At 40.8% G+C, this 12,430-nt stretch overlaps 1 protein-coding gene across 4 annotated transcripts in view; it reads left to right on the forward strand.

The window, feature by feature from the left end:
* CC2D2A (coiled-coil and C2 domain containing 2A) overlaps positions 1–12,430 on the forward strand; it is a 158,562-nt gene that overhangs the window by 35,909 nt on the left and 110,223 nt on the right. For 3 of the 4 annotated variants that reach the window (XM_037829421.1, XM_037829422.1, XM_037829423.1), the window contains 3 exons: positions 2,088–2,183; positions 2,829–3,005; positions 8,900–9,062. In XM_037829421.1, coding sequence (XP_037685349.1) covers positions 2,088–2,183; positions 2,829–3,005; positions 8,900–9,062 — 436 coding nt within the window. Of the gene's footprint in view, positions 1–2,087; positions 2,184–2,828; positions 3,006–8,899; positions 9,063–12,430 lie in introns of those variants that run through there. The other variant, XM_037829424.1, reaches the window with a different exon arrangement.

Below are 12,430 nucleotides of genomic sequence, written 5' to 3' on the forward strand. Positions count from 1 at the left end.
CAGATCTCTAAAACCTGAGGCTTCTCTCCCCTCTCCTGGGTGGACCTCTTGGTCCGTTTTGCATCCTCTATAGGAGATGGGGGTGCTGAGGCGGGCGGGAACAGAAGCAGAGACAACGCCATGAGGAAGTCTTAGTCCTGCTTTACAAGGGGACCTGACTGGGCAGAAACTTAGAAAGCCTTCCTGACCAAGCACAAGCAGCTAATCTTTATTCTACTGCAGTTTTTTTTTTTTCCATCATTGGTTTATTCTTACTCTAAATAATACTCATCTACTTCTTTTCTCATCTTCAAAAGCAACCTTCAAAACTCAGGAATTCACCAATAAAAAAATAACTCCTTTACTTTTCATTGCTTTTTTGAATCCATTCATTCACACAGCTTCGACTTTTGTATGATTGGGTTGGTCCATAGCTGTTTGATCTTCATACTGCAAAATGACAAAGTGGGAAAAGTCCAGAATGGGAAATGCATATTGGTATGGTAGGTAACACCCCCCGACACCTCCCCCCCTTTTTATTCTGGCCATTGCTGGACATCCAGCTGCGCCTAGTTGAAATGTTACAGCACCTACCTGAGTTGGCGTGGGAATCCCTAGCTTTCGTCCTGGGTCACCTCGGCCTCTCCAGAAAGCCTGTGGAGACCCACTCAGCTACTCAACACCCCCTGCAGCAACCCTTGACCAATTGGGGGACAGAAGCCATTAGACAAATATCCGCTCTTCCATGTCCCAAGTGGACAATTCTGAAAGGAATTCTACAAGTCTCCTCAGAAAGTCCTCAAGGCGATTCAGCTCTGTTTGCCCACAGCAGAAGCCAACTCCATAAAGAACTCTTGAATTTCCCACCTCCTGTGGATATCTCTTCTCAAAATAAACTATAGGCACAAAAAACCCTTGCCTCAGACTCTGACATCTGTCAGACTAAAATAAAATATTTATGGTCATATTATGTGCATCCCAACTAGGGAGATAGAAGACAGACATGTAATAAGAAAATGAATAATGTGGTAACGATAGCTACCATTAATGAGCCATAACTATGTGCCTAACTTACGCACATGGCCTTATTTAATGTTCACAAGCTGTGGTCTAAGCTATAAATAGTAGTGCAGGGAGTCAAAGCAGGCAGTGAGACTCCAGAGCCCATGGATTTAATCACTAAACTCTACAAAGCAGTGCTCAGTATGACTCAGGCGAAACAGGTTCTGTAAAAGAGAGTTCATTTTACAGTAGAAGAATCTAAGAAAGGAGGTGAGATCTGCATGGTCTTGAAGAACAGGTATGACTTGGGAAGGATGAATGGAAGGTCCCCCGGGCAGGTAAACCACACTGTGTCTGTTGGGTGAAAATTATTCCATGCTGTGAAATAAGCCTCGGTCCAGATGACAATTATAATGCTTCCATCACAGGTAGAGTAAGTATGTTGCTTCTTATTATGACTATCTAGATACATATTGGGATAGCTTGGAATTGCTCTAAAGGAAGACCTGTCATTTGGATTGTGCCAGGTGAAAAGGGTGGAGGAGCCGGGTTCTGGAAGTGGTGGAGCAGAAGGAGAGATGAGGACAAGATGGGAAAAGCACCCAAACAGAGGCCTGGTAGTCTGGCTAGCAGGAAAGAAACGGGAACCATAATGAAAATTAGATCGAGCAAGTATAAGCTGAAGGCGCAGCTTGCCAGTGCAGATAGCAGGTCACAGGGCATCTTGGAAGGACAACTCTGGGGTTTATGTTGAACTTATTTACAGTCAGACATTACTGATTTTTTTTTTAATATAGGCTGAAAATGGTCCTCTATAAGCTATATAATCTATAGATCTATAGGATGAAATAATACTTTTCATTTTAGGGTTTATGGCATAGAAAATTTTATACTTTTTTTAGTCAAGAGAGAGACCTAAGTAAGAAAATAGTCTGTAATCTTAACCTTAATAGATATTTGAACTTTATAAGCATCTCATTCCTTAGTAATGATGGGATGCATCAGTGGCCAGAAGACAAGGCTTTTGAGGGTGAAGTCTCATGTCAGAACAGTCTCAGTTTTTGTTTTTTATGTAGGTGGTTTATCATTTTTTTCTATCCATATAGCCAGATAAAGAGGTATTAAGAACTCAACAAGAAGACGGCTCCCACTCAAGAGTAAAGTTCCATGGTTCTGTACGAAAAATCAAGTCTAAAGCTCCGGTGAGAAATCCTGTGTTTTAAAAGCATGTTTTCTCTGATTTTTAAAATATCCAATGAGAGATGACTGTATGCATAATCAGATTCCTGGTGCCATGAAGTATGCAAAGAAGAGAGTGTGAGAAATGTGTCCTACTTTGAAAAAGCCTGGGAGGTGGGAGGGCAGGACATGTTCATTGGAAGACTGTTCAGCTCTGAAGCTGCACCAGCCTTCACTGTGGGGAAAAAGAAGGGGTACAAACTCGAGAAGAACCAAGACCAATAAAATGGCCATTTAATTTTCAAAATCCTGTATTGCTCACAGTTAAACAAACCTATCTCCGTATTGACCTCTCCAACAAGGAATCTTCTTTTGGCATTTTAATATTTTATAAAGCTTTTACAGCTTTAAATATATATATGTGCTTTATAAAATTTACTGGAAGGTAAATGACTGCTGGTTTCTAGAAAAGTAACTAATTACAGGAGGTCACAACTGGCTGTTGCATCTGTTAAAGTTCATCACCCATCATCTCATCCCTTCAGAGACAGTCCTCTCAGGATGCCTAAGATGTGTGTGATGCTACAAGCATCAAGTCAGCTGTCAGTTAATTGCCTGCAGTTCATTTCACGTTATATAATCTGAAATTGCTATTGCTGTCTCCTTAGATTCCTACTGGTTTTCCTTCTGCAGAGCAGGCCTATAACTTCTTTACTTTCAACTTTGACCCTGAACTGGGGGAAATGGAGGGAAAACTGAAAGCAAAAAGTAGAGATGCCACGAATCAAGAGGGGGAAGAAGGGGAGGAAGAAGAAGCACCTGTGCAAGAAGGAGTAAACCAAACGGTATTTTTTTTAATGCAATTTTATTGAAATAAATTCACATAACATACAATCCTCCAAAGAGTACAATCAGTCGTTCATAGTATCATCATATAGGTGTGCATTCATCACCACATTCAAACTATGAACATTTTCATTACTTCAAAAAATAAAATAAAAACTAAAATAAAAAAGAATATCCAAAACATTCCTTTCCCCTCTTCCCTCCATTGTTCATTTACTTTTTTTAACAGTCATTGTTTTTCTTTTTTTAAAAAAAAAAATTGTTATCAAAAAATTTAAAAATAAGCAATAAAAAAAAATATTTCAAACAGAATCAAAACAAAGGAATAAGAAAAAACAACCTAAAATAACTACATTGCTTCCAACATGTTCCTAACCCTACCCCAAGAAAATAAACTATAATCAAACAAAGAAATAAGAAAAACAAATAACCTAAACTAACTACATTGCTGCCAACTTGTTCCTACTATACCCCCCAAAAATTAACAAACCATAGTCATTCCTGAGCATTCCTATAACATTAAGTTTACCCTCCATAACTTATCTTTTCTTATTAGATTATCTTTCCCCCTTCACTATTTGCTGTCTATTGCTAGGTCCCCTACATTCTACAGTATAAACCATTAATTTTACATTTTTCACAGAGTTCACATTAGTGGTAACATACAATATCTCTTTTTTTGTGCCTAGCTTATTTCGCTCAGCATTATGTCTTGAAGGTTCATCCATGTTGTCATGTCTTACATTGTTCCTTCTTACTGCCGCATAGTATTCCATAGTGTGTATATACCACATTTTATTTATCCACTCATCTGTTGAAGGATATTCAGATTGTTTCCATCTCTTGGCAATTGTGAATAATACTGCTATGAACATTGGTGTGCAAATATCTGTTCGTGTCACTGCTTTCAGATCTTCCGGGTATATACCAAGAAGTGCAATTGCTGGATTGAAGGGTAACTCTGTATCTAGTTTTCTAAAGAACCAACAGACTGTCTTCCAGAGTAGCTGAGCCATTATACAGTCCCACCAACAATGAATAAGAGTTCCAATTTCTTCACATCCCCTCCAGCATTTGTAGTTTCCTGTTTGTTTAATGGCAGCCAATCTAATTGGTATGAGATGATATCTCTTTGTGGTCTTAATTTGCATCTCCCTAATAGCTAGTGAAGAGGAACATTTTTTCATGTGTTTTTGACCATTTGTATTTCCTCTTTGGAGAACTGTCTTTTCATATCTTTTGCCCATTTTATAATTGGGTTGTTTGTACTGTTATCGTTGAGTTGTAAGATTTCTTTATGTGTGCAAGATATCAGTCTTTTGTCAGATACATGGTTTCCAAATATTTTTTCCCATTGAGTTGGCTGCCACTTCACCTTTCTGACAAATTCCTTTGAGGTAAAGAAGATTTTACGTTTAAGGAGTTCCCATTTATCTATTTTTTCTTTTGTTGCTTGTCCTTTGGGTGTAAGGTCTAAGAAGATGTTTAATACAAGGTCTTGAAAATGTTTCCCTACATTATCTTCTAGGAGTTTTATGGTACTTTCTTTTATATTGAGATCTTTGGTCCATTTTGAGTTAATTTTTGTGTAGGGGGTGAGGTAGGGGTCCTCTTTCATTCTTTTGGATATGGATATCCAACTCTCCCAGCCCCATTTGTTGAAAAGACCATTATGACTCAGTTCAATGACTTTGGGGGCCTTATCAAAGATCAGTCGGCCATAGATCTGAGGGTCTATCTCTGAATTCTCAATTCGATTCCATTGATCTATATGTCTATCTTTGTGCCAGTACCATGCTGTTTTGGCAACTGTGGCTTTATAATAAGCTTCAAAGTCAGGGAGTGTAAGTCCTCCCACTTCGTTTTTCTTTTTTAGAGTGTCTTTAGCAATTCGAGGCATCTTCCCTTTCCAAATAAATTTGATAACTAGCTTTTCCAAGTCTGCAAAGTAGGTTGTTGGAATTTTGATTGGGATTGCATTGAATCTGTAGATGAGTTTGGGTAGAATTGACATCTTAATGACATTTAGCCTTCCTATCCATGAACATGGAATATTTTTCCATCTTTTAAGGTCCCCTTCTATTTCTTTTAGTAGAGTTATGTAGTTTTCTTTGTATAGGTCTTTACATCTTTGGTTAAGTTGACTCCTAGGTACTTGATTTTTTTAGTTGCTATTGAAAATGGTATCTTTTTCTTGAGTGGCTCTTCAGTTAGGTCATTTCTGGTGTATAGGAACATTACTGACTTGTGCATTACTCTTGTATTCCATTACTTTGCTAAATTTGCTTATTAGCTCAAGTATCTGTGTCATCAATTTCTCAGGGTTTTCCAGATAGAAGATCATATCATCTGCAAATAATGACAGTTTTACTTCTTCCTTCCCAATTTGGATGCCTTTTATTTCTTTGTCTTGCTGGATTGCTCTGGCTAGCACTAGCACAATGTTGAATAACAGTGGTGACAGCGGGCATCCTTGTCTTGTTCCTGATCTTAGAGGGAAGGCTTTAAGTCTCTCACCATTGAGTACTACGCTGGTTGTGGGTTTTTCATATATGCCATTTATCATATTGAGGAAGTTTCCTTTAATTTCTACCTTTTGAAGTGTTTTTATCAAAAAAGGATGCTGGATTTTGTCTAATGCTTTTTCAGGATTTACTGAGATGATCATTTGATTTTTCTTTTTTGATTGTTAATGTGTTGTAATACATTGTTATGAACCGTCCTTACATGCCTGGAATGAACCCCACTTGGTCATGGTGTATGATTTTTTTAATGTGTCTTTGGATTTGATTTGCAGGTATTTTGTTGAGAATTTTTGCATCTATATTCATGAGTGAGATTGGCCTATAGTTTTCCTTTCTTGTAGCATCTTTACTGGATTTGGTATTAGAGTGATGTTAGCTTCAAAAAAAGAGTTAAGTAGTATTCCATTTTCTTCAATGACCAAATGGTATTTAATATTATGATGGTAATGAGGAGGGGGAGGTGGCAGACAAGGAAAAACGATGATGATGCTATCCTAGCAAGGAAGAAAGTGGCTGAGGTCAAACCTGCCACCACCACTCAGAGTAAATCAGCCATGTCTTAGTTGAAAGTGGTGGGAGTTCTAGCATCATGGGGCTTTTCTGTAGCTCTTGATTTCACCCCACAACTTGGGTAGTAAGTGTCTTGATGAGAACAGCCCGTCTTTCTCTTGTGAATAAGAAAGGGAGCCGTGTGCCTTACACATTTCTCTTGCTGACTCCGCACAACAAGTAGCATTCATTTCACATGGCCCGGGTTTGCTCTCCAAGGCAAATGGAGCCGTGCTCTCTCTTCCCACTCCCTTACCAGGGGGCAGCTTTCTGCACCCAATACCACACCCAGGCTGCAACTCAGATTCCCTAATGGTGGGTGGTATGTGGGAGATAAAAAGACATGCCAGAACGTTCCAGAAACATTGGCATATTTCTGTTTCACTTATAATTTCCTCCCTTGAAAAATGCCTCCCAGAAATGGATTTTCTCATCTAGTTCCATGGAAGCTTGGGAATATTTCAGCTTGGAATTCTTCCCAAGTTAAAGTGATTTGTAAAACAGTCATTAAAAGGATTTCACAAATGTGTTGATTATCCTTCAGTGCTTTAGACATAGAATTCCTACTTGTGATGAAGAATTATTACTTATATCCCAGAAATCAAGAAAACCATGTCCTCCTTTAGGCCTCTAAATGCAGTAAGTCCCTCTGGGCAAACCTCTTCCTCAGCCACAGATCTACGTGGACCAAAGCCCAGCCTGGAGAAGTCTGCATTCTTTGCCTTCACATTTCCAAATTACCATCTGTTCTGACATGCTTGTATATGTAAAACTGAAAATGGCCTTGAGGCGTGAAGCATAGGCTGGACACAGAGTTAAGGCAGTATCATTCCAGGAAGCATCGATTGGGATTATACATTTTTTGGCAAGAGTGCCACCTCAGTGCATCAAATCACGTGATACTTCATTAGGCTTTTTTTTTTTTGGGTTGGGTGGAAGATGATGAATCCTCCAATTTTATGGTTCTGTTTTACACTGCAGGACCCTAAATTTTCCATGCTTTTTTTTCCTTCTTGTATTAAGTATCTATATGCTGCATAACTATCTATTGCTGTGTAAGTATCTGTTGTCACAAAACTTAGTGGCTTAAAACAAATACACATTTATGGCCTCACACAGTGGTTTGGGGTCCCGGAGTGGGTCAGCTGGGTGGTTCTAGCTCAGGTTCTCTCATGTGGGTACAGACAAGATATCCGCCCAGACTGCAGTCATCTGAAGGCTTGACTGGGACTGGGGGGCTTGGGTCCAAGGTGGCCTCACTTGTCCAGCAAGTTGATGCCGGTTGTTAGCAGGTGGCCTCAGTTCCTTGCCACATGGACCTCCTCATGGGGTTGCTTGAGTGTCCTCATGACATGGCAGCAGACTTTCCCCAGAGTAAGTGATGCAAGAGAGAAAGGAGGAGGCCACAGCATCTTTGATGACCTCATCCCAGAAGTTGCCTCCATCACTTCCGCGACATTCTACTCAGGAGCAAATCACCAAGTACAGCCCATATTCAAAAAGAGGATAATTAGATTCCACCTTTCGAAGATAAAAGTATCAAAAAGTTTGTGGGCATCTTCTTAAATCATGACACTTCTCTCAAAAGGACACTGTTCTCTTTTGGCCATTTTTCTCCTCCTCCAGAAGTTATGTATTTCTAAGATTGCTCTTTTAAATCATGTGCTCTTTGAAATCTCTTCCCTGGAGCCCATTCTCTGGTCTGCTCAGACACTTTTTTAGCATTTCAATACTCAAAGTGAATTTAGTGGAAGTTTTATATCATCTGCAGGCCACTTTACTAGCTTCCCTCTTCTGTCTTCTCTGTAGTTTTTCTTAGGTGGCCTTTGCTCAACACAAAGCAAAGGTGAGGCAGAAGCAAGGAAGAGTTATGCTGGTATTTGGTGATTTTCTCTTTTTTACTTTTTTGAAGTTTCTGGCATTCTCTATCTACAAGTTATGCTGAGAGCATAGTTTCCATGTTGATTTACTTTTCCCTTCTTTTTGTTTTATGTCTTTTGAGAGGAAATATAAGGAGGCAGGTAGCAAGTCTACTGCCATTGTCTTTGGCTACCTGGAAGTCTCACCACAAGATTTTAAAAGGTGTTACTCATAAAGCTATACCAGGTTTAAATTTCATAAAGGAGGAGGAGGAGGAGAAGAAGTAGTAGTAGTAGTTTAGAAAACACTCAATTAAACAAAGCTAACACACATCAGATAACATTTGTGATTACGGAACCCATGCTAAGAATTTTTACATACATCATTTTAACTTTATCCTCACAAAAGTCTAAGAGGTAAGCTCTATTAATATCCCCATCTTACAGGTGCGAAAACTGAGACTCAAGAAATCAAAAACATTTCCTAAAGTCACCCAGGGGTAAGAGGTGATGCTGGAATTCAGACCCAGGCATTCCGAGCAGAGTGTATGAACCCTTCACTGCTATGCTTGGTGCCTTTGCCCTTGGGTCAGTGCCAGGCGGAATGTTAAAAATACTATATACAAGCCCAAGTTCTTTAAGTAAATGTCAAAAAAAAAAAGCACCCCCAAAAGAGACCAGATTTGTTGCAATTTCAATTGATTTGCTTAGAATTTCTCTTCTGACTTGAGCCCACACTGATTTTGACATCTTCCAGGTATGTGCAATAGTGAAAAACAGTCAAAGAAAACCCACTTGTTAAATATGGAAGTCCATATAGTTTCATGCTTTCATTAAAAAAATTAAAAAGGAAAAGGTAGCATATGTTAAGTTTGATGAGTTGAATAGCATTAATTGTTTTTCTAAGTGAACTAATAATCTTATCATGATTTTTTCATGTTGTTTTTTAATGTAACACAGGATGAGGAAGAGCTCCTTAGTGGTAGGGATGAAGATGACTTCCTGTTGGGCTTAGATCCTGCAGCAGAAGATTTTGTGGCAATCAGACCTGCAGATTATGAAAGTGTCCATGTTCGGATGCAGATGGAAAAAGAAATCTTATTCACACCCAGTAGGCTGACAGGTACTTGTTCTTTTTATTTGCTCTCTTGGCTTTGGTGTCTTCATTTTCCTTCGAATGAAATGTAGGTGCCCAATTTCCATGACAGATTCCAATTCCTAATGCAACTTAAAAATAATCAAAAAAATATTTTCTGACACAAAAAAAATATATAGAGCATGGAAAAATACTCATTCAACAAACATTTATTGTTAGAATGGCTGGAGAAATCCCAGGATGCTGTGGGAGCCCCTTCATCAATTAATGGCCAGTTTGGGGGCTGAGAGTATGGGAGACTTGGAGATTTGAGTTGGCTAGGGGTCCTTATCCCCTGGGAAATGACCAAGTTACTAGAGCTGGGACAGTTTGATTAACAACTAGCTCCTGCTCCTTGCTTCCTTTCTGGCTTGGGTTTCTCTTTGCTCTTTTTTTCCCCTGGAATTTCTTTTCCTCCTGAGGTATCTCACTCTAACCCAATTCTAGTAGTTAACATATAAAACAGTTGAGCAGTCAAAGTCATATAACAGAGCCCTCAGGCTGGTAAGGGGTAGCCTGGGCTTACCTTACCTTCTACTCTGCTTGAAGATGGGAGAAAGGAAAGGAACCAGTAGACCTTGATGGAATTTTGGAAGGTGGGTTTTACATTCATTTCTTACATTCTGTCAGCCAATTAAATGTTGAATCAAGGAGAAATTATGGTTTCATTTAATTGGTCATTTTGAAACACGTATGTTCAAAGTATTAGAATTTGCCAGACATCTCAAGTTTCTTTTAAAATAGGTAGCTAGCAAAAGTGCCCAAAGATTATGACTATGTCTCCATAAAAAATTAGCAAATTCATTCTGTGCACTTACTACTCTCCCAGTACCCTTTGAAGGGTTTAATGTGTTATCAGCTGATGTGAGCCTGCCCCAGCACTGCGAGATGCATTCTTTACTATGGTTCTTTCACAGATGAAGAAGCAGAAGCACAGAGAAGGTAGGGCATTGGTCCAAGTTGTGAAGCTAGCAAAGTGATGGCGGCAGCTTTCCAACCCAGGTGGCCTGTTCCAGAGGCCACACGCCTGACCGCTGTGGGCAGTGATGTCTCTTGCGGATAGAGAAAAATGCATTGGCAGCAGCCTCATCTGGGGAGGAGTTTTGTCACCTGTGTTTTTACTCAGGGGACTCACTCTTTGTTCTCCCCTCTGGAGCCCACCTGAGATGGGGATTAGATGATAAGCAACTCCCCCCAGGGCCAGGTATAGACAGGACCCAAAACGGGGTGGGCAGGGGTTATAGAAAAGGTTTATGGGGCCCTGATTATACTTGCTCTGAGTGGGGAAGCTGAGAAAGGATCCCATCTTCTGCCTTACTCTGCTCTGGTGGGACAGTGGATCCTGTCTTCCCCCTTGCTCTGATCTGGAGGTGACCCCATGGCCAAGCAAGCAGGAAATGGGGAGTCAGATACACCCCACTCTTCCTCTCACTAGGTGTGACCTTGAGAAAATTCCTTTATTCTCAGTTGCCTCACCTGAAGACAGGAAGAAATCAAAACTACCTTATGAAATGATGGTGAGCATTTATTTTGATTGTCAACATCGAGGAAACAATATGAGTGGCATGCATAGCGTGGTGCCTAGCACATAGTAGGTGATCTAAAATAATGACTTCTCTCACTTGCTGTCATTGTTGTTATTGTTTAGAGCAATGGTCTCCAAAGTTAATGGCATCCAGCCCAGGGGTGTAGAAGTCAATATTTCTACTTCTACTTGTATTTATTTTTAATCTTACCCTTTCCTAATTTAATTTTGTATGTACAATAGTACATATCTATAACCAATAAATACACATATAGCAGGTGAGTGTTCAGAATGTTTTGATCAAAAACTCAGAAGACCACTGGTTTGAGAACCTAAGATGGTGGCTAGGTGAGACAGGGCAAAAAAACACCTCCGTGAAAAATACTGGATAAAAACCAGCAGGTGACCCAGAATACCGGTTTCAGTGATACACCAGCTGGATAAGGTCTGCTAGAACCACAGGGGCTGTACACTTGGTGAAACCAGGAGTCTGCATTCTGAAATGAGTGAGCAAGCCAGCTGAAAGACCTGCGGCCACCCTGCAGTATGGGGAAGCCAGGGTTTGGCGTTTGGAGACAGACTGTTTCTTTAAAAAAAAAAAGAGAGAGAGAGAAAAACCCAAGAGCGGCTGCAGTTGCGACTGTGGGAACCACACAGTGAAGGCACAGCAGGAGCGGGCTGAGTCGGCCTCTTAGTGTCTGGCGTGGAGGACAGCCCACTGCAGATTCCCTCAGGGCGAGGGGAGCAGAGGGGAGAGCTGGAAGGAGAAAGAAACCCCGCAGCTTGCAGCTGCTCCCCAGGGGGCTGGATAAACTCCTGCCCGGGGCCATGCCCACAGCCCAGAGCCACGCCAGTTGTCCCAGAGCTGGGAAGGAGGAACTGTGTGTGTGTGTGGGGGGGTTGAGACGCCCTGTTCGGCCATCTTTGCATCAGGCTGAGAGTGCCCCTGCATGGCCTGGCGGCCCGGGGCTTCCCCTGAGGAACAACGTGCACTAGTGATGTAGCACAGCCTTCCTTCAGCAGAGGTCCTGGAAGATCACAGCTGAGAAGGGGGGCCCACTCAGAAAACCCAGGGACGCTACATCAATGCCAGTGGTTTGTGGGTCAGTGACAGAGAGGGTCTGGGGCAGAACTGAAATGAAGGCTTAGACTCTTGTGGCTGCCTTGAATCTCTGGGAAAACCTGGGAGGTTTGAATATTAAAGCTGCCCTGCCTCCCTAACCACCCAGACACATGCCCCACATTCAGAGCAGACAGCTCCAACAACAAACCCAAACTGAGTTCACCAACTGAACCCCACAAGAATCATTTCCCCACACAGCACAAGAACAAAGTTGAGGAGAACTGACTTGAGGGGTGTAGGTGACTCGCAGACACCATCTGCTGGTTAGTTAGAGAAAGTGAACACCACCAACTTGTATTTCTGAAAAATTAGATTGGTATCTTTTTTACAACTTGAAAGAACCCTATCAAGCAAAGCAAATGCCAAGAGGCCAAAAACAACAGAAAATCTTAATGCATATGTTAAAACCAGACGATATGGAGAACCCAATCCCAAACACCCAAATCAAAATATCAGAAGAGACACAGTACTTGGCACAATTAATCAAAGAACTACAATCGAGGAATGAAAACATGGCAAAGGATATAAAGGACATGAAGACCTTGGCACAGGATATAAGGGACATAAAGAAGACCTTAGAAGAGTGTAAAGAAGACATTGCAAGAGTAAATAAAAAAATAGAAGATCTTATGGAAATAAAAGAAACTGTTGGCCAAATTAAAAAGAGGAAGTTGAACAACGACTCAGTGTCCTAGAAGTCCACAGAAC

This window comes from Choloepus didactylus, chromosome 3 (genome assembly GCF_015220235.1).
Source record: "Choloepus didactylus isolate mChoDid1 chromosome 3, mChoDid1.pri, whole genome shotgun sequence".
Taxonomy (NCBI): domain Eukaryota; kingdom Metazoa; phylum Chordata; class Mammalia; order Pilosa; family Megalonychidae; genus Choloepus; species Choloepus didactylus.